This window comes from Anabrus simplex, chromosome 1 (genome assembly GCF_040414725.1).
Source record: "Anabrus simplex isolate iqAnaSimp1 chromosome 1, ASM4041472v1, whole genome shotgun sequence".
Taxonomy (NCBI): Eukaryota; Metazoa; Arthropoda; class Insecta; order Orthoptera; family Tettigoniidae; genus Anabrus; species Anabrus simplex.
Genome location: NC_090265.1, coordinates 211,626,468 through 211,653,030, shown reverse-complemented (window position 1 = coordinate 211,653,030; position 26,563 = coordinate 211,626,468). Strand labels below are relative to the sequence as shown.

The window sequence follows — 26,563 nt, the reverse complement described above, 5'->3', positions numbered from 1 at the left end:
AGTAAAAAATTCCAGTATTCCAGCCAAAATACAGAAGAAACCGATTTCCTCGGACCTGATACCTCATAAATTGTATGGCCTCCCAAAAATCCATAAAGAAGGCATACATCTGCGACCTATCGTGAGAGCTATAGGATCTCCAACACATGATATCGCCCGTTACCTAGCCGGACTACTTCAGCCACATCCAGGACACACTGAAACCTACATGAAGGAATCCCGAAGTTTCATCCAGCTCCTTAAGGACCAATCAATCGAAAGTACGGACTTATTAGTAAGTTTTGACGTCACATCACTTTTCGCCAAAGTGCCGCTAATAGAAGTATTTCCACTATTAGACCAGAAACTTCCAGAAGACCTGTCAACACTAGCTAAAGAATGCCTTAACGTCACTTATTTCTACTTTAACGGGAATTCTACAAACAGACATAAGGGGCCACGATGGGATCGCCGCTCTCTCCAATAATGGCAAAGATGTACAGGCAGACCTCTTTATACATGATAGTTATGTTCCGCAGAATTTCCGTGCATACCGAATTCGCGTAAATCGAGAGTCATTTTATATGTAAAACATATGGTTAGGTTTCCGTTTACTTACATATTAAGTCTAAAATAGCAGAGGATCTTAGTATTGTTACAAAAAGCAACCATTATCATGTTTCTGAAATGCATTTTAATGTAAACTTTATACACTTAGAAGTGTAACACTGAAACACACAATGATAAACTAAACTCTGCATACAAGCTTTTGGCTTTAGCTTGAATAGCAGCTCCAGCAAGGGGCATGTGTTGTTGGTTGTGATGCTCAATCCAATCCATTCTTTCCATCGCTTCCAAACGAGATTTGGTCACTCTAGTCTAGTTAGTAGAAGATTGAACAGTTTTTTAAATTAATTCCATATTGTCATGAATAGTTCTCACAGTGGATTCATTGAGTCCAAAAGCACGCTGTATGTCAACAATACGCTCACCTTTCTCATAGCAATCCAACACTTCTAATTTTGTTTCTAACGAATACGACTTTGGTACACGCTTCTTTCCTTCGACAGGCACACTTTATTTCCTTTTAACCGGCATTTTAAATACGAAACCTGTCCAGTGCATCTCCACAGCTCTACTGACCGGAACTGACTATTCACGTCTCAACAAACACGACAGAAGACGCGCTTAGAGAAGTGCTTGCCTTGTTTAATCTTGGCGCGCAACATTACAGAGTTCGGAACGCATGTCTGTAAGCCCCCTTAAGGCATTACAGCTTCTATGTTCTCTTAACAGATGGCAACACTAGACTTAAAACCAAAATCATGTATATGCAATCGCGGATAACGAATCCGCGTATAACGGGGTTTACCTGTATATGGAACACTTCAAACAGAAAGCCTTAGTCACATTTATCCTGAAATGAAATGTTTTCTCTGTTATGTGGATGACACATCCGTGATCTGGCCTCACAGGAGCAATAACCTGCAGCTATTTCTCGACCATCAACTCTATTCACGTAAATATTCAGTTCACCATGGAAATTGAGGTAAAAGGAAAACTACCGTTCCTGGATGTCCTAGTAAAACGCAACATCAATGGGACACTGAGTAATGCAGTATAAAGGAAACCCAAACACACATACAGGTACCTGCATGCCTCTTCTCATCACCACTCATCACAAAAGCAGGCTGTTCTAGCATACTGGTTAATAGGGCCATAGCGATATCAGACACAGAACACCTCGAAGAAGAGAAAGAATATCTCACGAGAACCCTCAAGAGGAATGGCTACTTGCTCAACAACATCTGACGGGTCTTTAGAAAATCAGAAGGAAACAAAGAAAAGGCCGCCGTAGAAGAAAACAACGGGAAAGAAAAACTGAACCGCCTGAAAACAGAGATACATCCATATATTAGAAACACTACTGACAGCATCGGCAAGATACTAGATAAATACGACATAAAACCATCTAAAAATCACACCATAAGCTAGCCCGTTATCTACCACCAGTAAAAGACACAATAGAACAACAGGCTCCTGGACTACACCACTTTGAATGTAGCTGCAGAACGTGCTATGTTGGTGAAACAAAACGTCTGACGTCGACCTGCCTAAAAGAACACATCCGTCACACCAAGAACCAAAACACAGCCATTTCAGCTGTAGCCAAGCATTCCTACGAAACAAGACATGGAATATCATTTGACAAGACCAAGATCCTAGCAGCTATCCATTGGAATCTGAAAAGGAAAATTTGTGAGGCTATCGAAATCAAGAAACACCCGAACAATATGAATTTAGAAGAAGGATGTAAAATCGGCAATTCTTGGATGCCTATGACACAGATTTAGACATACAGACTACAACATAAACACGCAGAACGAACCTGTAATTACATAACAGCGCAGTAAGTCCCACTACCTGGCTGTGACACATACTTTCCAGAATTCTCACGAGACAGCCAGGGGGCTTATGTCAGCCAGAAAGGGTAGGATATATAACACCAAGGTCAGGAACCACTCTCGTAGTGTGATTGCTGCCTGGGAGATGGATTACCTCGGATCAAGTAGGGGTATTTCAGTCGCCTTGACAAAGAATACTGCAATGTATTTGAAACGTCAATAAACTGTACGTAATGTACAGAAAACAAGAACATGGTTCAACCCAGAAAAAGAACTAAATAATTCTACACACCGTGGAACCTTCACTTCTAAGAAACTTGTAATGAGTTCTTGAATTCTATGAGGTGTTCCTCCCATTTACTACGGAAAATAGCATCATCTGGAAAGAATAATAAAATGTAACATAATTTTATCCTCTTTTAAGAGTCTGAATAAATTATGTAATAAAATAATAAAATAAAACAAAAATGTTCTTCTTTAGTGTTTGTCCCACCTGGTGGCAGGGTCTGCTGTGTGGATTCGTTGTCTCCATTTAATTCGGACTCGGGCCATGTCTGGATGTAGTCTTACAGCTTTCAGGTTGTTGTGCACTGTATTGGTCCATCGCTGTCTTGGTCGTCCCTTGGGCCTCTTTCCAACGACTTCCAATGTATACGCTGACTTTGCTGATATATTGTCTTCTGCACGCAACACATGCCCAAACCAGCGCAGACAGTTTTCCTGCATTTTCTTCTGGATCGGTGCAACGCCAAAACATTTCCTAATATCATCGTTTGAAATATGATCCAGTCTAGTGATGCCAGCTGTCTCCATGATGCTTAGTCGACGTTCTACCTCCTTTGTAGCTGGCCAACACTCGGTGCCGTAGAGAGCGGCAGGACAGATGACAGCCCGGTAGACCTTAGATTTCAGATGGTCCTTCATCCGACGGTCGCAGCTGACGCCCGTTGTCATTTGCCACTTCAGCCAGGCTGTGTGCTGACCTCGTCAACAATTTGGCTATCGTCAGAGATTGTGGAGCCATGATATTTAAATATCTCTACTCGTGGTAGATCTTCACTGTCAACGTGGATGGCTCCAACTTCTCAAGGATCTAATGTCATGTATTCTGTCTTCTTTTAGTTGAGGCGCAGGACGTACTGCGTTAGTCAGTTGTTCCACTCTTGCTGTTTAACGCTGGAGACCAAGCTTATTCTCAGCAGCCAACATGACATCATCAACATAGAGAAGTGTCCATGGTATTGGCTTGTGCAGGGCTGATGTAACAGTGTCCATCACAAGAATGAACAGCAGTGGTGATAAGGCAGAGCCTTGATGGACTCTAACAGTGATGCAAAAATCATTGGACGCTCCTGGGGCAGCTTGAACATAACTCCTTGGTTCTAACGTAGAGCATCTGTACCCACTTGACAAGGAGCTCTGGAATGCTATGTTCTCATAGCGCTAACTAGATTAGGTCATGTGGCACCCGATCAAAGGCCTTCTCAAGATTCAAAAAAGTGAGATGAAGTGGCTTATTCTTTTCACGGTGCTTCTCAACTAACATCAATAATTATTGTAATTTAATAACCATTCTGTACTGTGAAACATATTTCAGGTATATGGGCAAGTGTCCTATCTTGGCCAAAAAAAATTCTGATCAGCCTACTGTAATGCCTTTCAGCATTCAGTCTGAAAGCCTCTGTGAATGAAATAAGAACCTCCATAATCCTCTATTTACAATTAGCTCTGTGACCTCCTTTAGTTTCACACCTATAACCTTCAAATTGTTAAATAAAAAACATGTTTAACAATTGTCACCTTTACCTTCCCCCCCTGTTTCCTGTACTCTCCATAGCTCTGTGTCTGTGGTGGTATTAAAACACAACATTTCATATTTAAGTCATTATCGAATGGACTCCTAATACTTTGAACATTCATAATTATTAACTAAGATGCAAAGGACAAGTATTATTTCATTGATATTAATATTCTACTTGGACTCAAAACATCAGTTTATTCGTATTCATTAATTCTGTATGGACCACTATCTTTTGGAATGCAACTTGCAACATTTGTTTCCCTGCAGGGAGGCATGCCCACCCTCTAGACATTCGCCAGTGAGATGCAAACAAGACAACACGGGCGCTATAACGCATTGTCTACTGCAATTGTTGGGGTCCATAATACAGTGAAAGAAATGTGTTTTAGCACAGGTATCGTGTAAATGTAACTTCAAGGTATCCAAGAATATTACCATCTTTATGTACTGAAAAACTGTGTTTTATGTCTGGAGTGTACCACCCTTGTGTAAGTTTAAAGTTTTAAGCCTAGTTGTTGGATACTGATATGTAAGTACCTTACTATTGTCTAATTCTATGCACACAAGAAGACAGTGTCATCTGGAAACATTTGTTTGGCATGAATAAAGGCCAGGGTGGGTTATTTATTATTTATTCACGAAGCACAAGATACAGCTACACTGAGCAAATTTCACTTGTACTGTCAACTGCAATGAGTGATCTACTTATAACCTGAATGAATGTTTCTAAAGATTTGAAGAGACTATTATTTTCAGTTTTTAGAGTTCTTGTTCCAAAATTTAACATTTGAAATGCAACATGTATTCTACCTTAATTTAATATGTAATGTAATAACTCATCGTGTTAAACAGATATTTGGTAGAAACAAGATTATTATGACTGTGTCTTATTTCATATAAATGTACACAAGATGGTTAAATATTCTTTTAGATTTTCTTCACATATTTTCAGTATTATTTTATTATTTAAAAAAGGGTAAATTGTGTGAGGCACTATTTAACACAGCTTGTTAAATGGGCCTACAACGCCATAGAACCATTCTATAACAACAATAATTCAACAGCTTCATCAAATTTCCATAATACTCTTCAATAGTATAAATTATTTACAATCAACGTTTTATAAATATATTGTCATCGAAGAAGAACACAACAGCTCTCCAACCTTCACGTCAGAAAACCATACCAACGTTGAGAATTTCCACCCATCATCATCTCTGCAACTTTCTTTTTACAAATTAGGCCAACTATAAACATCTGGTGAACTTCTTGTCAACGCAATCTTGCCGAATAAATCTAAAATAACCTACGAAATGTTGACCAATAAATATCACGGACAAACGCATGCCAACGTCAAGTAACTTTTGTCAAGCAATTGGAATGTTTTTCCTTCATATTTTTTATACTAAGCTGTATATTTTGACTTATATCTTTTTACCATATATTTAGCAGTTATTTGACCTACATTTCAAACTTTGACTACGGCTTTAAGCCATCAACTGTCTTTTATAGTCACATGACGCCTTCATTTTTAAATGTACCTCTTATGAATCTACCAGTTTTTATGTACCAATTGTTTGTATTATATATTCTCATTGAACTGATTTCATATGCCTTCCACTATGTATTAGACATCTATTAATGACTACGGCTTTAAGCCGTACAATCTTACGACGTCCTAATTAACAAAGAACTACATATGTGTTTATCATTTTATTAGATCTATAGTTATTTCATTGAACATTTTATATGTACTACCTTTGAATCCACTAGTTTTTAGTATCATTTGAATGTAATATATATTCTCATAGAACTGATATTTTATGCCTTCCACTATGTATTAGACATCTATTAATGACTACGGCTTCAAACCACCTTCTTTTACTATATAGTACAATCAAACAAGTCCTATTCAACAAAGAACTACTTATGTTTTTATCAATATATTAGATTTTTAGTTACTTCATGAACATGTTTATAACCAACGTAAATCTTACCTCTCTTATAATCATCAAACACATTTTTGAATATCTTTAACCAGATGCCTGGTAAAATAATAAGGTTTTTGATAATGACTGAAGATGCCTCACAGTAAGAGGCGAAACATGTCTCATCTGAATAATGTTTTAAAGTAAATGCCAACTTCTTGTAATGTATTGAATAGGTGGAAATAAACAAAAGATAGTATCCTATATACAGTTTACAAAAAAGTTTGTCGAGGTTTATTAATTAATAATTTATTCCACACCAGATTTTAAAGGTAATTTTATATGACGAGTTGACTCAATATATTTTATGTAGTCGTGGGAGATTGAAATTATTTGTATCCCTAGGTTGTTGTTTTGAGTTCATTTTCTTCATATTTATTAATTAAATTACTTTTAATTTGTAAGTAAGTGTGTTCTTATTTTGGTTAGTTGCAGCCTATAACCTCAGTGTCGTTTATGTGTTATTTCCTATTCCCTTGCCTCTTAGTTGCTTATCCCAGCTCAAGCAGTGCTTACAGAATGTTCCACAGATGTCACTGAGGGTAGAGTGTATGCTAATAATAGCAAATAATGAATTAATAATATTAATAAATTATCTCCCTATCGGCAGCCCTGAAAATGGTTTTCCGTGGTTTCCCATTTTCATACCAGGCAAATGCTGGGGCTGTAACTTAATTAAGGCCACAGCCGCTTCCTTCCAACTCCTAGGCCTTTCCTATCCCATCGTCGCCATAAGACCTATCTGTGTCGGCGCGACGTAAAGCCCCTAGCAAAAAAAAAAAAAATTATCTCCCTCCCCTGGTGCAAGCTGTTTACTCTCCCAATGCTACCTATCCTTCTCCAACTGCCTCACATGACCTGGATAGCTAAGCCCATTCATATGCATATTGAGTTCATTCCTAAGATTTTATCTCCTCATTGCAAGTGCCCTTATCTCATTATTCCCACCTGTTTCTACAAGACCGTTCTTGCTACTATCATGGCTGCTACTTACAGCTTATGAGTAAGATTCCCTGAGACTACCCAGCTTTCATTAATGTACAGCAATGTCAGTCTGAAAACAGTGTAATGAAAGGATTATTGAAATATTGTTAACAAATTCTATTATTTAGGTACAGTACTTGTTTCAAAGGAGAGGTCAACTTTTCTTTGTTCTGCTTTCCTTCATCAGTATTACTTGAATATGTTAACAGTATTCCTGAACTACTTGGAAATTCTGAATGGCTCTTCTAGACACTAAAAATCATGTTTGTTGTTTTTGCTATAAAGTACTGTATTGTTGACTGAGCTGGGGATTAGACATTTCTACACATTAGCCATAGGGTTTACAGTACATGATCATTAGATACTTTTATCTTGCTCACTTAAACTCATTTTTCCAACAACAACAAAAAAGTAAATGTAATAACATGCCACCTAATCTATATATCTATATATATAAAATAAGAGTTTTGTCTGTACATTGCTCAGAATTTAAAAAGGATGGTATTTCTGTATCAGTCGTATTCATAGTAACAAGGAAATGCACTTTTTAATTTTCTGTAATTTCTGTCTGTCTGTCTGTCTGTCTGTCTGTCTCTATGTATGTACATGTACACGCATCACGAGAAAACGGCTGAAGATAATTTCATGAAAATCGGTATGTAGTGCCCGGGAATAAGTCGCTACAATCTACGCCATAAATAATCTTAGTCACGCTGATAGAGATGGTAGTTTAGGGGAAGGCCTAAAATTTAATTCTCAAAAATTTATGTTATTAGTGGTCCTATCTTAATGAAAATCGGGATGCAAAGTCAGGAAATAAGTCGCTACAATCTAGGCCATAAATAATCTTATTCACACTGAAAGAAATGGAAGTTTAGGGGAAGGACTAAATTAAATTCTCAAATTTTTGTATTATTAGTGGTCCTACTTTAATGAAAATTGGTATGCAAAGTCGGGGAAAAAGTTGCTACAATCTAGGCTATAAATAATTTTATTCACGTTGAGTGGAATGGTAGTTTAGGGGAGGCCTAAAATGTAATTCTCAGATATTTGTGTTATTAGTGGTCCTATCGACAAAAACTACATTAAGTTATATAGTATTAAATTTCCGATCATTTATGTCATACTTTTTTTACCATACCGGCTATGATAACAGAGATTTTCATGAATTTGGATTTTTGTTGCTAAGTCCATATCAGCACCAAGTTACGAGAAAATGGGTAAACAGAACTTAATGAAAATCGTTATGTTAAGTCTGGGAATAAGGAACTACAGTCTACGCTATAAATAATTTTGTAAGACACCCTAATATCACAGAGTCGAAAGAAAACTATATGTGAATGCCTACAATACAGAAAGCTCATAACAACAATAACATTGCAATGACCATTGTTTGTTGTCTTTTCTGTTGCCAGTCATGTCCAATAGATGGAATTACTGCTGTATACCGAGTATTTTTTAAAAATTTGCTTTATGTCGCACCAACACAGATAGGTATTATGGCGATGATGGGATAGGAAAGGGCTAGGAGTAGAAAGGAAGTGCTCCTGGTGTTACGGTACAGCCCCAGCATTTCCCTGGTGTGAAAATGGGAGACCAAGGAAAACCATCTTCAGGGCTGTTGATAGTGGTTTTCGAACCCACTACCTCGCGGATACAAGCTCACAGCTGCGTGCCCCTAACCGCACGACCAACTCGCACGATCGTACCGAGTATAACAGTGCCTGAATATTGGCGGGAAGTAGATGGGGAGTTAGATAACTTTCTTCTTAAGCATGCCATTCCTCTGGTTCAGAAATTTTCTGATACTACTGGTACGTAACAAACTGGCTCATCATAGCACTCGAGCTATTCAGTCCCTACCCTGAGGCACTGATTGGAATGAGCAGTGTGTATATTTAACGGAACAATAGCAGAGGAGTGTTCACGGCTGTCTGCGGCCTGGTCATTCCAGCACTGGAACTTTGGACTGTTAGATTGGCATCGTAGTGCTGTTCGTTAAAAGTGAGAAAATGTGCTGTTTTTCATTTGAGCGAGTATTTTATATGATAACATTGCTTTTAATCCCTACATTCCTACTGACTTTTTGTAATGGCCTAAGTTAACTGTAGTTAGGAAAATCACAAAGACAGTCTTTCTGAGAATCCCGTAGTGAAGCACGGGTACATCAGCTAGTATCCAAGCAAGTGCAGTGATGTGTTGCCTACCTAATATTCTAAGCATGTGTTCCAGATCACCTAAGGTAAGACCGAAAACAAAGGTCTTTAAATTTTTCTGCCCAGCCATTTATGAAGATAAATTGATGAAGGTGATAGGAAGTCAAGCAAGCAATTCAATGTTTACAGAGGAGAATGGAAACCATACCTTTAAATACTGTATCCCAGCATGAGCAAGTACAGTAATGTTTATCAACTGACCGAGCAAATTGCCTCCAAGCATAATACAACACAGCTACATGCAGGGGTGGGACCAGCGCAGGCACAAGACATCCACACAGCCTGGCCACACATTCCCTAGGACTCCTGCTCAACAAGCTCTGCCTTTCAACAGCCATCTCTGACTACAATCTGAAAATACAAATAGAACACATACTTCAAATAAACAACCAAATTATAAAATCTACAGGTTAACAGGGATGGAAAAACTAACTTTTTTTAAAAAATCTCAGAATATGCCACTTTCCACATCTTATCCTGTGCAATGTTTTCCTTCTTGCAGCAACTAATTTAATCTATCTGTCACATTCAAATTTGCTACCCCGCATTCATTTGTATTCCACATAATCCCTTTCAAACTTGGATGTTTCAAAATTAGTCTGATTGGTTTTCCTCTTACATCTAGTCTATTCTACCAAAATGTTATCTCTTTCTGGATTAGTTATCATCCATGTTTTATTTCAATACAGTATGAGTGTCCTTAGTGCAAGACTGAGCTATTCTAATAATAATAATAATAATAATAATGATGATGATGATGATGATGATGATGATGATGATGATGATAATAATAATAATAATAATGATGAAAATCCACAGCCTGTTTCCAGTCATTCGACCGGGTCAGGAATGGAATGAATGAAGCCCCATCTAGTGGCGAGGATAGGAATTGTGCCAGCTTGATATTGGAGTGTTGCTGGAATGAAATATGACAGGGAAAACTGGAGAACCCAGAGAGAAACCTGTCCCATCTCTGCTTTGTCCAGCACAAATCTCACATGGAGTGACCAGGATTTGAACCATGGAACCCAACCGTGAGAGTAATGATTATCTACAATACAATCATTCGACCAGTACTTCTGTAAGGTTCCAAGACAAGGAGTATAACCAAGAAAGAGAAGCAGCAGTTGCAAGTCTTTGAAAATAAAGTTTATAGAAATATATTTGGCCCATGGTTCGATCCTAACTCTCAAAGCTGGCAGAAAATATCTAATTATGAGATTTACACCCTCTTTCAACAACACACTATAATGAGTGTGATAGAATCCAACAGACTGCGCTGGGCTGGGCATGTACTAAGGATGCAGGATAACAGAGCACCAGTAGATCTATACAAGGGATCTCTTATGGGAAAAGACCTTCAGGAAGACCCCGAAGCACCTGGCAGAAGGAGATCAACAAGGGATATCGGACCCTCCAAATTGATAACTGGTAAGAGCAGGCTCAAGATCAAAGAGGATGGAAGAGGATTGTGAGATCGGCACGGGAACGTCACGTCCCTCAGAAGCCCACAGAGTGAGTGAGTGAATAATAATATTAATAATAATAATGTGTGTATGTTCAGTTGTCAGCCCTAAGGCTGGTTGGATCCTCAACAGCTCCGCCATCAGCTGTCATAGATGGCCTAGGCATCACTGAAGAGGAGTGCTCGGGAAATGAGGAGTGAGGTAGTTTCCCGTTGCTTTCCTCACCAAGCCAGAAGTTGCTGTTACATATCAGTCTGCCAAGCCCACTGAAATGCATGCACTATCCAACCCTATGAACAACATTTTCACACCATTCATAGCAGGGACTGGCTGCATAAGGAACGGCATTACTAGCATCACTCATACCTCAGTCACTTTCATATTGCCAAAGCCAAGGATAAGACTGAGACAGGTCAATGAAAGCAACAAAATTGCTCTAGCCCTTACCAGAAAACATAGTGCAGTGTAAGCACTAGGTCCCACCAGTAAAGGAATAATAATAATAATAATAATAATAATAATAATAATAATAATAATAATAATAATAATAATAATAATAATAATAATAATAATAATAATAATAATAATAATAATAATAATAATAATAATAATAATAATAATAATAATAATAATAATAATAATAATAATAATAATAATAATAATAATAATAATAATAATAATAATAATAATAATAATAATAATAATAATAATAATAATAATAATAATAATAATAATAATAATAATAATAATAATGCACACGCTCCGGTGAACAGTGAAACTGACAAAAACAAAATTGAGAAGTTCTGGTTGCAACTCGAACGAGCACTCGCCAAGATACCTCAGCATCACGTTAAAATTCTCCTTGGGGACTTCAATGCACAAATCGGCAGGGAATGAGAATACAGAAGCATTATTGGGTGCTTTTCAGCACACAAGAAGACTAATGCCAATGGACATCGCCTAATCAACATATGTAGAATGGCTAACCTTCAAATAATGTCCACACACTTTAAGAAACCTCCGTGGAAAATGACCACTAGGAAATCACCAATCAACTACATAGGTGAATACCAGATTGATCACGTAGCCAACACAAGAAAATACTCTCCTGAAATCATGAATGTGCGAGTTCGCAAGGGTTACGTAGAGTCCGACCACCATCTTTCACAAATCAAAGTCCGCTTCAGACCTAACCGGAAAAGTTATCAGAAACCTAAAATACCACGCATTGATCCAGAATACTTAAAAGGTCATGCATAGGGATTCATGGAATCAATGCAGACTAACACAGAAACATGGGACACCCTTCTTGCAACCATTCAAGACTCAGCGAAGAAACTTGGCCAACCTCCACGAAAACGTAAACACAGGTGGTGGACTGCCGATTGCGATAGAGCTCTGGAATCCCGCATGCAAGCCTGGAAGATTTGGCATAGTCACCAAACACCAGAAAATTGGAGTAACTTCATAGAAATACAGAAGCGAACAGCCAAAACTATTAGACGAGTTAAACGTACCTACCACCTCAATAGATTGTCGGAAATCGATTACGATTTCAAAAGGAACAACACTCGAAATTTCTATAAAACTTTTAGAGAAGAACTGACTAACTACAAACCCCCTAGTATTTGTTTTTGTCGCATCGATGGAACACTTGAGCCAAATACAAAAGCCAACTGTGACATCTTAAAGCATTACTTTGAGGCGTTACATAACTGTGAACCTCCTGCCGAAAAACTGCAATTCAGCATATCCACCCCAAACCATGACTCACTTCCACCAACACATGACGAGATACAGAATATTGTATTAAATATGAAAAACAACAAAGCACCAGGGGAAGATGGTGTAACTGCCGAGATGCTCAGGATCGGAGGTGAGGTCATTATTGACCGATTACAAGCCATCATTGCGGATATATGGGAGAGCGAAATCATACATGTAGAGTGGACAGCTACTGACAAGACAGATCCGAACAATTACCGAGGTATCTCTCTCCTCTCAATTGCTTACAAAGTATTCTCTCGTGCTCTCCGTACCAGATTAGAACAACAGATAGAATGGAAGATTGGAGAATACCAGGCGGGCTTCAGACCTCACCGATCGTGTGCAGAACAGATCTGGAACCTCAAGATGATTCTCCAACATCGCCAATCAATTCGAACAGTGGTCACTTTTGTTGACTTTAAAAAAGCTTACGACTCGATTGACCATGCCACCCTATTAGATGTTGACAACAAAACAACGAAGTTAATCCAACAGACTTTAACTAACACAACTTCTAAAGTGAAATTCATGGGCGAAATCTCCGAATCATTTGAGAAAAGAACAGGCGTGAGGCAGGGTGATGGATTATCTCCACTGCTGTTCAATCTTGTACTAGATAAGATCGTTAGAACATGGGAGAAAGAAGTACACGGGATAAATATGGGAACGAGAGATAAGCGAATCAATATTAAGTGTCTTGCCTTTGCTGAAGACCTAGCAATAATCACCCGCACTCCCGAGGAAGCCAGAACCGCTCTTGAGAATCTGCATGAGATTGCTATTAAGACTGGCCTCCAAATATCATATGAGAAAACACAATACATGGACTCCAAGAACACCAGTGTGGAATCACTTGGGACCAAATATGGCAATATCACACGAGTTAAACATTTCAAGTACTTAGGTGAAATTATCGGAAGCAATGGTAACGACAGGATAGCCAACAATAAGAAATCCCTTTCCATCCAAGCCAAGCTGCGTCACTACCATACAGTAGTTCTTCCTGAAGCACTCTACGCGACTGAAACATCAACACTGACCATCAACATCAATGGCATCGAGAAAATGGAACGGCAAATACTTAGGAAAATATTTGGACCAAAGTTCCAAGATGGAATATGGATGCGAAAAAGCTCGGAAGAACTCTACTCGCTGACCGAAAGATTCACTTCAATCGCCTGGAAAAGACGTATGCAATTCTACGGACATCTAGCACGAATGGACGACTCGCGACTGACCAAGAAAATCTTCCTCATTATCAGCGGAACCCGACAAAATAAAGTACGGTGGCTTGCTGACACCCAAAAAGATCTCGCAGAAGTCGGCGTTGACCCACTGACAACTACACGGGCTACATTTAGACACAAAATTAACTTGCACAGCTTTAAAGCCAGACAATGTACAAGAAACTTGAAACTCCAGGAACTCAAGAAAGACGACAGACTCACAGTGCGAGGATGAAGAAATTTTGGGAGGATAAGAGAAACAAGAAGAAGAATGCTAACTAATGGTTCTACGTGCTCCTTAGAGGGCCTAACGCATATATATAAATATATAATAATAATAATAATAATAATAATAATAATAATAATAATAATAATAATAATAATAATAATGGCTTTACATCTCACTAACTACTTTTCGGGCTTTAGGAGACACCAAAAAGCCAGAATTTTTTTTTGCTATTGGCTTTACGTCGCACCGACACAGATAGGTCTTATGGCGACGATGGGACAGGAAAGGGCTAGGACTGGCACGGAAGCGGCTGTGGCCTTAATTAAGGTACAGCCCCAGCATTTGCCTGGTGTGAAAATGGGAAACCACGGAAAACCATTTTCAGGGTTGCCGACAGTGGGGTTCGAACTCCCTATCTCCCGAATACTGGATACTGGCCGTACTTAAGCAACTGCAGCTATCGAGCTCAGTAAGCCAGAATTTAGTCCTGCAGAAGTTCTTTTACGTGCCAGTAAATCTACTGACCCGAGGCTGACGTATTTGAGCACCTTCAAATACCATCGGACAGAGCCAGGATTGAACCTACCAAGTTGGGGTCAGAAGGCCAACACCTCAACCATACGAGCTACTGAGCCTGACTCAAATATTATAAAGAACATCCCTAAGATAGCAGAGACAGCAAAATTTGCACAGTACAAAACCACCTTTCTGGCAAGTATATTTCAGATGAGTAAATATCAGTTTTTCATATAGGATTTCCTTTTACATTTTGTTGTTTTTTTGTCACAGTTTACTTTACTACTCATTGCTATGTCAAATTTTGAGATGTTAACATATCAAAAACTCATGAAACAAATGTTCTCAATTTGTGAAATATCTAGCCCTTCCAACCTTTAGTACGAGAGTCATTTTCTTGAAGCCCCAGTCTTTAACTCATCAAATCATAAGATATATTAATAGATACTGAAATTAAAATGCTTAATTAATTAAGAAACTTCTGTCAATAAAGAAATGTCTCAGTCCATTTCACTTCAAAGTAAATGATAGGATCAGCTAGTGTAAGATTCCATTCAAGCATTATGAAGGACATCTGCAGATTACACACAATGGACAAAATATGGACTAAAGTGAACAAAACTTACACATAAAAAAAGGACGTTTTTTTGTTGAGTCAGAGTAGGGGAACCTTCCATGATAAATAAATAAATAAATAATTTTAAGCCTCATGGCGTGACGAACAAAACTTGGCAAGTCCATGTGGGACATCATGTCGACACATAGCCTATTCCTTTCAAATAACACCAACGGGTCTGCTCAAGGCTTAACGTCCCCACCCAACAGACAAGTCATAATAAATAGCACCATGGGACATCAGAAACCATGTTTTAAGGTCCTAAAAGCCAACCATTTTCGAGATATTTACATCACATTCCCTCACTGTAGGAAACTGATGAAGAAATTACCAGCCGTAACCATGGCAATGTCAGCTCGAGGGTTCTAGAATACAGGCCTGGTGTTTAAAGTAGGCACGTGCATGAGTATAGGGAAGGCCAAAGAGAGATTCTGTTTAAACATTTTAAACTCATAGCTTGTATTAATCTACAAGATACTGATTGTTTCGGGATCCATATTTCCATACTCATAATAGCATAATGATTGTGGATAGTTTCAAAGTGCTTTCACTATTTACAAGGCCGATTTCTAACTAGCATTAATCTGCTGAGATATTTATGGTTATTGGATCCACATTTCTATACTCCTATCAGCATGATGATTTTGAATAGTACCAAAGTATTGCTTCGCTATTTGCAAGAGATTCTGTTTAGGCCTAAATATTTCAAACTCATAGACAGCGTTAATCTGCTGACATACTTACTGTTTCTGAATCCAGATTTCCATATTCTTATTAGCATAACGATTGTGAATAGCACCAAAGTATTGCTTTTGCTATATACTAGGCTGAGAAATAGAAGGAATATCCTCAACAAAACCTAGTCTTAGCCTAGGCCATAGCCCTCTTCGTGTGATATCAAACAGCATGCTATACAAAACATCACCACAGTCAAAGAAACTTCAGTAAAATTCTGTAAAGTAATGCATATTAATGTATATACAGGATCTTTATTGTGTGTTGTTGCAGTTCACAGCCTTTCTAGAATACGTGCTTCTAAGCGCAGATGTCTCTTTTGTAGCAATACGATCAGACATGTTTCTGTGTTCTATCACAGCTTCATACTTTCATTCGTCATACACATTAATGTATGAATAGGAGCTTTATTCTGTGTTATATCAATTCATTTAATCAGCCTGTTTTGATCTTCTCTCTGTTAGATCATTCCTACTTTAACTATTTTCACATGGCCCTGTGACAAATCATTTTGAAGTCTGCAGAATATAATTTGACAAGATAAATAATAATAATAATAATAATAATAATAATAATAATAATAATAATAATAATAATAATAATAATAATAATAATAATAATAATAATAATAATAATAATATATTTTTACATCCCAATAACTACTTCTGATGGTTTTCGGAGATGCCAAGATGCTGGAATTTTGTCCCTCGGGAATTCATTTACGTGCCAGTAAATTTACCAACACGCGGCTGGTGAATTTGAGCACCTTCAAATACCATTGAACTGAGCCAGGATCGAATCTGCCAACTTGGGGTCAGAAGGCCAGTGCCTCAACCGTCTGAGCCAGTTAGCCCGACAAGATACGTGCTATTTTATAAGGCAAGGGCATTTAAGAAAATTTGGAGCCTTTGTAATCATTAGACCGAGTGAAGCCGGGGCGGGCAGCTAGTAGTCTATACAAACTTATTAAGCACTGCATTCAGTTCAATGAATCTCTCAAAGAGAAGTCTGGCATGCATGTTTTAGAGGCCCAAATAACGATAAAAAAGGGCAGTTTTTTCCAAACCATTAACTGACAACATGAAGATGACTTCCATTAATCAAAAACAACTTTTGTCTAGTGAGCAAACAACCTGAAGAAGCGACTATTTATAAATATTTATAAATACAAATATTTATAAACATGAGTCTATGTCAGCATAACCTGATTTAAAAGATGCTGAATTTGATTATGAAGTTATTTTGAATCAAATCAAAGTACTTGAATGTCATCACTGGCCCTAAGAATTACCCCTGGTGGTGGTGGTGATTATTGTTTTACGAGGAAGTACAAATAGGTAACTATCCCATATTAACACTAATCAGAGGAAAAAAGTGAAAGGGTCCAACATTTCAAAAAATAAAGGTATCAGCCAAAGAAAGATACAGGCCACGAAGGACAGGAAAGACTTCCTAGGCCTCGATACCTAATACCGCTGGGGTCGGAAAAGAACAAGTATTGACAGAGGGAGGTTGAATAGGATAGATGAAAGTGAGGGGCCTGGCACAAGTAAGTGGAAGCAATGCCAAGACTCAGCTAAGGGTTATATATTTCATATTTAATGTCAACCTTTTCAATACAAATTATAAATGATATACATTTATATTACCATTCAGGGGCTAGTTTTGACCTAAAGCATAGGCTTTTTTTTTTTTTTGCTAGTTGCTTTACATCGCAACGACACAGATAGGTCTTATGGCGACAATGGGACAGGAAAGTAGGATTGGGAAGGAAGCAGTCGTGGCCTTAATTAAGGTACAGCCCCAGCATTTGCCTGGTGTGAAAATGGGAAACCACGGAAAACCATCTTCAGGGCTGCCGACAGTGGGGTTCGAACCCACTATCTCCCGGATGCGAACTCACAGCTGCGCACTCCTAACCGCACGCCCAACTCGCCCCGTTCGTACGTCATGAGCCATGAAACAAATTACACAAATGTATCAAATAAAATAAACAATGTAATGACACAATGGTCTTAAAAAACTGTACGTACAATCAGTAGAATTTTAAGTTAAGGCTGGCTGAATAAAATAATTTCTGTAAAAAGTTTAAGCAATGGAAGACACGGTGTAGTGTCAATAATATTAAAAATGATACGTACATACCATATGAGAAATAAGGTAATGTTCAAGATTTTCGTTGCACTATGTTAAATACATCCTTTTACTCTTGCTAGCAGTGCCACTATGACCGTGCAAAGCAAGTTTGTTTTAAATACACACTGTATATTTTGTAAGTGTTAGTCATCGTCCTATGTAGACGTTGTGAGGTAGGTATGAGTCAAACATGCCTTTAAGACAAAGAAGGCAGTATCTGCAGCTTACGGAGTTTAACAAGTCCAGCTAATAGAGCTACAAGAAGGTGGAGTTTCTTCCAAGATACTTCTGAAATTCTTGGCAGGGATGTATCCACAGTGCATTGGTATTAGCAACAATAGGCACTGTCTGAAGAACGACCGGAGTCTGGCTGCACACGGACCATTACGGAGAGGGAAGACCGTCGTATTCGTTGCATGGCTGTGGTGGATCGTTCTGCATCTGTAGCAGCCATCAGAGCTTTAGCTGGCACCAGAATGACACAGCAAACTGTAACAAATTGATTACTTGAAGGACATATCTGAGCCAGACGTCCTGTAGCGTCCATGCCGCTAACTCCAAATTACTGCCATCTGCAACTTCAGTGGTGTAAGCTAGAACTCATTGGAGGGAAGAGTGGAGATCTGTTTTGTTCTTAGATGAGAGCTGTTTCTGTCTTGGCGCCAGTGATGATCACAGGTTGATAAGAAGACCACGTGAGCCCTTCAAACCAAGCTGTCTGTTGCGTCGACACACTGGACTGGTATAAGGAGTTATAGTCTGGGTAGTAATTTCCTTTGACAACAGGAACACTCACGTTGTTATTCCAAGAACCTTGAAAGCAGATTTGTACATCACACTGGTGATCGAACCGGTTGTGCTGCCATTCATTCACAGTATTCAAGGAGGTGTTTTCCAACAGGATAATGCTCATTCTCATACCGCTGCTGTCACACAATGTGATCTATAGTGTGTCGACTAGTTGCCTTGACCTGAAAGATCACCAGACTTTCCACCCATTGAGCACATATGGGAAATTATGGGACGACAAATCCAGTGTCATCCAATACCAGTATTAACCGTTGCTGATTTGACTGACCAACAAGCGTGAAACTGCATCCCACAAAATGACATATGACACCTGTATGACACAATGCATGATTGAATTTAAAATCATGTTGACTACAGTGGTTATTAATGTACCTACGACCATGTCATATGTCCTCGCGCATACTTGAACCTGTGACCTGGAAACATTAATCAAATAAATATGTTACACAGACAATTGCTTAGAGCCTCCGTGGCTCAGACGGCAGCGCGTTGGCCTCTCACCGCTGGATACTATGGTTCAAATCCCGGTGACTCCATGTGAGATTTGTGCTGGACAAAGCGGAGGCAGGACAGGTTTTTCTCCGGGTATTCCGGTTTTCCCTGTCATTGTTCATTCCAGCAACAACCTCCATTATCATTTCACAGCATTTATCACTCATTAATAAATCACCTTGGGAGTGGCGACCCCATTGTAATAACAGCCTACATATGTTTCATTCATTACATCCCTGACCCGGTCAATGACTGGAAAAGAGGTTGTGGGTTTTCATTTTTAGACAATTGCTTAGCCTAAATTGCATTTCCCAGAACTAATGTCTTCTTGGTGTGGGGATTTCATTTTCCACCTGTGTATCTTATATTTATCTGACCCTGTAATAATTAAGAGGGGAAGTCCTCAAGGCAGTATTATTGGACCTTTATGTTTTCTTATATATCTAAATGATTTGAGTAAAGGAGTGGAATCAGAGGTAAGGCTTTTTGCAGATGATGTTATTCTCTATAGAGTAATAAATAAGTTACAAGATTGTGAGCAATTGTGAGCAACTGCAAAATGACTCGATAATGTTGTGAGATGGACAGCAGGCAATGGCATGACGATAAACGGGTTTAAAAGTCAGGTTGTGAGTTTCACAAATAGGAAAAGTCCTCTGAGTTTTAATTACTGTGTTGATGGGGCAAAAGTTCCTTTTGGGGATCATTGTAAGTATCTGGGTGTTAATATAAGGAAAGATCTTCATTGGGGTAATCACATAAATGGGATTGTAAATAAAGGATACAGATCTCTGCACATGGTTACGAGAGTGTTTGGGGGTTGTAGTAAGGATGTAAAGGAGAGGGCTTATAAGTCTCTGGTAAGACCCCAACTAGAGTATGGCTCCAGTCTATGGGACCCTCACCAGGATTACTTGATTCAAGAACTGGAGAAAATCCAAAGAAAAGCAGCTTGATTTGTTCTGGGTGATTTCCGACAAGAGAGTAGCATTACAAAAATGTTGCAAAGTTTGGGCTGGGAAGAACTGGGAGAAAGGAGATGAGCTGCTTGACTGAGTGGTATGTTGCATTGCAGGTTATAAATTTCATTTTTTGTCCGTATTGAAGATCTACTTGTGATACAAATTCTTATAATTTTGTTAAATACCACCTATTCAATATATTATTGTATTCAATATACATTGTATTAAATAGGTGGTATTTAACAAAATTATAAGAATTTGTATCACACAATGAGTGGTATGTTCCAAGCTGTCAGCGGAGAAATGGCATGGAATGACATTAGTAGACGAATAAGTTTGAGTGGCGTTTTTAAAAGTAGGAAAGATCACAATATGAAGATAAAGTTGGAATTCAAGAGGACAAATTGGGGCAAATATTCATTTATAGGAAGGGGAGTTAGGAATTGGAATAACTTACCAAGGGAGATGTTCAATAAATTTCCAATGTCATTGAAATCATTTGAGAAAAGGCTAGGAAAACAACATATAGGGAATCTGCCACCTGGGTGACTACCCTAAATGCAGATCAGTATTGATTGATTGATGCCGATGTAATGTCATGTCATGTAGTACCTTTATACTTCTGTACTGTTATTAGGGCCCAGAACTTCATATATTTGCCATTTTTATAAGGTTTCTACATTATGCTTATGCATTTCGTATAAGAATTATGGAATTTTTAGTTACACGAATGTGATTTTATGGTGCATATATGATTGCGATTTTTATAAATTTTAATATTTTACTCCCGGTATGATATTACAAAGAGTTGTACGTTTTTATTTCTTATTTTCCATCTGGACCATATAACTGGCAGTAACATTATGCATGATGAAGCAACTTCGCATGTGAAGAGAAGTGGTGCCGGTATCACACAGTGAATCTTCTGTTGTGTCATCCTGGTATGCTTAGTGCAATGTCGGGAAGCCCATAGTTTGCAGTATTGCTGTGATGGTGATGTGAACTGTCTGTGAGCAAGACAAATCAAGTTATGCATATAACATGTGGTTTAAAAGTGAAAATAGTCCTTTATCAAAACTCTGTTAGTCATACTGAAATACGCTGAAAGTCAAATCAACTTCAGGTGGTAGATTAAGTTACAGGAGGAGCTTTCAGGTGACTTAATATTTATAAATAGTAAGATTTATGTAGGGCACTGTTACAATAATTTAATATAATATTCACAAATTTTACAAGTTTCAGTATTTTACATGCAATAGATTATTTTATAATTGTACTTTTATTCACAATATTTTGGCCCTCTTTCTACTCAGTAGAGTCTCCATGTCTCAGGCGGCAGCACGCCAGCCTCTCACCTCTGGGTTCCGTGGTTCAAATATTGGTCACTCCATGTTAGATTTGTGCTGGACAAAATGGAGATAGAAAAGTTTTTCTCCACGTACTCCAGTTTTCCCTCACATCTTTCATTCCAGCGACACTCTCCAATAAAATTTCATCATCTACCAGTCATTAATCATTGCCCCAGAGGAGTGCAACAGGTTTTGGCAGCTGGCACAATCCTCGCCGCTAGATGGAGCTTCATTCATTCTATTCCTGACCCGGTTGAATGATTAGAAACAGGCTGAAGATTTTCATTTTTCAATATTTACAAAATCAACTAGCAGATCAGTTTGTTGTCTGTTGATGAAAGCACTGAGTAGTGATCGGTCGAGCCAGCTCTTTTGAGGGAGCTAGCTCATTTGCTCCCACTCCTAACTGTGAGCCATTCAAAAGAGCCAGTTCATTCATTCACAAGCTGAGAGTGGCAAGCTGGAGCAAGCCGGGAAAGTGCAGCCCTCTCTATGTCTCCAGGTTTGTTTGTTCATCAGCTGTCCAAGGTGCAGGGGAGAAGACTCTTCACTCCTGTTCATATTTGAACAAACAAGATAGCGCACGTTTGTTTTAAGTTTCCCACAACAGATGGTAACAGAATGTCCAGTTCGGTTGTGGTTCTCTAATCTTGGAATAGAACGAATGAATGACTAATACATTCCAGCGAAACTCTCCAATATAATTTAACTTCATCTGTCAGTCATTAATCATTGTCCCAGAGGAGTGTGACATGCTTCGGCAGCTAGCACAATTTATGTACAGTAATGAGGAAATGTATGCACAAATATACAATAGTAATCGATGGCATCTAATATTACTTCGCCTAAGTTCCATACTCTTCTCTCTTAAAATGACGTCTTTCAAGACTGAAAGCATCATACGAGATGTACAATCAATATACTGGCACTCCTTATATGATAGTAAATATTAATTTTAAAATATCCTGCGATATACTATGGTATATACTGTACTATGGCATGAATTATCTTTTACAATTTTCTTTATGTTGCATCGACAGAGATAGGTCTTATGGTGACGATGGGATAGGAAAAAGCTAGAAGTGGGAAGGAAGTGGCCATGACCTTAATTAAGGTACAGGAAATAGGAAATCACATAAAAACATCTTCAGGGCTGCCAGCAGTGGAGTTCTTTTTTTTTGCTAGTTGCTTTATGTCGCACCGACACAGATAGGTCTTATGGCGACGATGGGACAGGGAAGGGCTAGAAGTTGGAAGGAAGCAGCCGTGGCCTTAATTAAGGTACAGCCTGGTGTGAAAATGGGAAACCATGGAAAACCATTTTCAGGGCTGCCGACAGTGGAGTTCAAATCCATTATCTTCTGAATGCAAGCTGAAAGCTATGTGACTCAAACCGCGCAGCCACTGTCTCAGTACACAAGTTATTTATTTTTTAAAGCCCAAAATAGTATTTTTTTACATTCTCCTAAATTTTGATCTAAAACCATATAATTTCATACACTGAATCATAATAATGTTATTTGTTTTACGTCCCACTAACTACTTTTTAAGGTCTTTGGAGATGCCGAGGTGCCAGAATTTAGTCCCGCAGGAGTTCTTTTACGTGCCAGTAAATCTACCGACACGAGGCTGTCGTATTTAAGCACCTTCAAATACCACCGGACTGAGCCAGGATCGAACCTGCCAAGTTGTGGTTAGAAGGCGAGCGCCTTAACCGTCTGAGCCACTCAGCCTGGCGGCACTCACTGAATCATAAAACCAAATGATTTTGGCAATTGGCATTATAACATGTTGGTTCATAACTATGACCACATTTAAGAAATAGGTGACGAATTGTCAGAATATTTCTTCATTATTTCAGACAGAATGAAACTACGCTGTTTTCTAGTTATTGGTGTATTCAGTGCTCGGGATAGTGACTGTTGTTCATGGATAGTTTTGGAAAGTTAACCTCAACTTGGTGTCATTTATTTGTCCCTAACCTACTGGATCTACAGTACATCCTTCATAGATTAAAAGTTCATACAGGAAGTGAACCGGCAATTAATGCTGAATAACATGTTGCTTTATTTCATTTCATTGTTTCATCAGGTAGCACACCACCATGGCAATGGCACCAAATATGTACATGACATGCTAGACCATGACTACTGCACTTAAGAGTGTGAGTGAAGGGAGGCTGGAGTGGGTAGCCAATAAGAAGTGACATCTCTATGCCACATGATTATTTGAAGCATGCAATTGGCTAAAAATTAACAAGTGTCAATGATAATTATGAGCTAGCTCTTTTTGGAGTTGCAGTTCATTCATAAAAGAGTCGATTCGAATCTGAATCACCAGCTCTCAAGGAGACTAGCTCTTTGGACTGGTACCTCTTTGGACCAAGTCATTCAAAAGAGTCAGTTTGTTCATGAACAACCTATCACTAATTATGAGGGCTGTTTTATTGCTAATGTAATTGTTGGTACCTTAAATAAGGAACAAAAGACCATACCTTATATTCTCAATGTAAGTGAATTACCAGTGACCAATAATAAATGTAACTGTTACTCACTCTGTGATGGACTCCTAGAAATTATTATGGCCTTGTGGTATTAAATACGACCGGCTATTTTTATCTTACAGATGCAGATAGTTATATGGTAAAATCAGTAAGGAGATAAGAATTTCATAGTGTTCCGTACTGAATTGTTTTTTCTATGTCACATGTTTCAATAACTTCAAAAATCTAACATACAAATTTCTTTAACTTGGATATATTCTTTTTGACAAATAATATACAACTATATTGTACTATTTCACTCATACCAGCATTTAAAGGCTTGATACTTGAACTTTTTACATTTTTTCATCGGATTTCCACAAACTTTTAGAAGCACAGTGCCAATCGGCACATGTCTTGCTACTCTCAACTTGCTCTGTACTACATTTATGTATTTGATCTACAACTTCTTCATGTTTTTCAGAACTATCAACACGCAGTCAGATCCCTAAAATTATACTTTGCCTAATGAACTGCAATTGAAAAATACGTATTTGATTTTAGACTTCGTCATAACATTGAAATTTTAACACACAGTGCTCCCTAAAGTGTTTTAATGCTTCAACAAACAGCAACTGACGGAAATTTTTAAACTTCACATTTTATTTACCTGTACATTGTCTTTTATACTTATTTGTGATCGGCTGATGATGACCAAGAATACTGGTCGAAACTGGTACCAATAAAATTATTAATTAATTAATTAATTAATGGCGTGTGGCCTCCAGAGAGGCCTGGTGCAGGTTTTTCAATATGACACCGTTTAGGCGACCTGTGCACCTGTGAGAATGGGGCCCTACCTATGATGAATTCTAATGCTAAAGACAGCACACACACCCAGCCCCCGAGCCATAGGAATTAACCAATTAAGGTGAAAATCCCCGACCAGGCCGGGAATCAAACCCGGAACCCTCTGGACCAAAGGCCAGCACACTAACCATTTAGCCATGGAGCCGGACGAATAAAATTATAATTAAGTAGGAATGTAAAACTTACATTTCTTATTTTAATAGTATTGAAAGGTTGAACCATCATCTTCTTTCAACTTAATAGTGGTAAAATCAGGACAAACAATGAAAAGTATTTTTCCTAACTTAATTCAGAGAACATGTTTAGCTCATGGTCTTTGTTGCATTGCTGAAACAATACACAATTCTTTCCTGTTGGTAGATAGATTTGTGGCATCTACAAAGAAAATTTTTGGTAAATCCCCTTCGAGAGTCCAGCTGTTCAGATCAACAGCACCACTTCCTCCTGCACCTGTGTTAACTCAATGGCGAAAACAGCACATACAATCAGACGTCGTTACTTCATTGGACTCAAATTGATGCTGCATCAATAGAAACAGTCCAAAATATTCTCTCAGGCAATGAGTAAGAAGATAATCTTGTTTCCATATCTGCCCATTCTACTTACTAAGCAAAAGCAATCATGTTACTCGAAACTGTAGGAACTCCCTTAAATGATCATTAACTATTTTTGAAGAAACAATATGTAATCTAAGTTGTGTTCCTTGTAGTACAGGACAAAAAGGGGAAGGGAAACTGAATAATATAATTTCAAAATATCCTGATTAAAAACATATCTGCAATATTCGAGACATTCTTGAAGTAAACAGTCTGTCACACCAAGAGACTCACCTATCGCTGTGGATCAGCTAACATCATTTAAATATGCCTCAGTAATATCTTCTGATGTAGAAAAGGTTTTGTGGGACAACAGACAAAGTTTGTCAATTGAAAATTTGTGCAAAACGATGGTTGTGAACTGCAATTCATCAGTGAACATTGGCAATGGCTCTACTTCTGCTTCAATCTCTAAGAATAATGTAAGTTTATTAATTTATTACTTATCTTTTCTACCATCAAGGGACATTATTTCAATTCAATAACCCCCCATGGTGCTACAGCGCTGATGGGCTTAATCCACAAAGCAACCGCTGCTCAGCCCACAGGCCTGAAGATTATGAGGTGATGTTTGGTCAACGTGACAAATCCTCTTGGTTGTATTCTTGAAATTTTGGCACTAACTCACTGTCAAAAAACTCAACTGTAATCAAGTGGGCTGAGTGGACCTCAAACCAACACCCAGATTCAGGTAAAAATCCCTAATCTGGCTCTGAATTGAATCTGGGGCTTCTGGCTGAGAGGCAGGAATGGTACCCCTACACTGTTAAGGCCCGCATTCCATTAATTGTGGATATTTACTGGCATATCTGCATGTATATTACGTAGTGTTTTAAGGTATGAACTTCTAGGCCCTAAATATTATGTAGCTTACTGTATGGTATTTCTATCTTGTTTTTATTCCAAAATTCAACTCTAGTGACATTACATTTTCCAGT

At 38.3% G+C, this 26,563-nt stretch overlaps 1 protein-coding gene across 1 annotated transcript in view; it reads right to left on the bottom strand.

Moving 5' to 3' along the window:
• Positions 1 to 26,563, bottom strand: part of LOC136864027 (uncharacterized) — a 160,296-nt gene that overhangs the window by 102,226 nt on the left and 31,507 nt on the right. The window contains exon 2 of the mRNA XM_067140542.2: positions 9,522 to 9,724. Within this exon, the coding sequence (XP_066996643.1) occupies positions 9,522 to 9,711 (190 nt within the window). The 5' untranslated portion in view covers positions 9,712 to 9,724. The remainder of the gene's footprint in view (positions 1 to 9,521; positions 9,725 to 26,563) is intronic.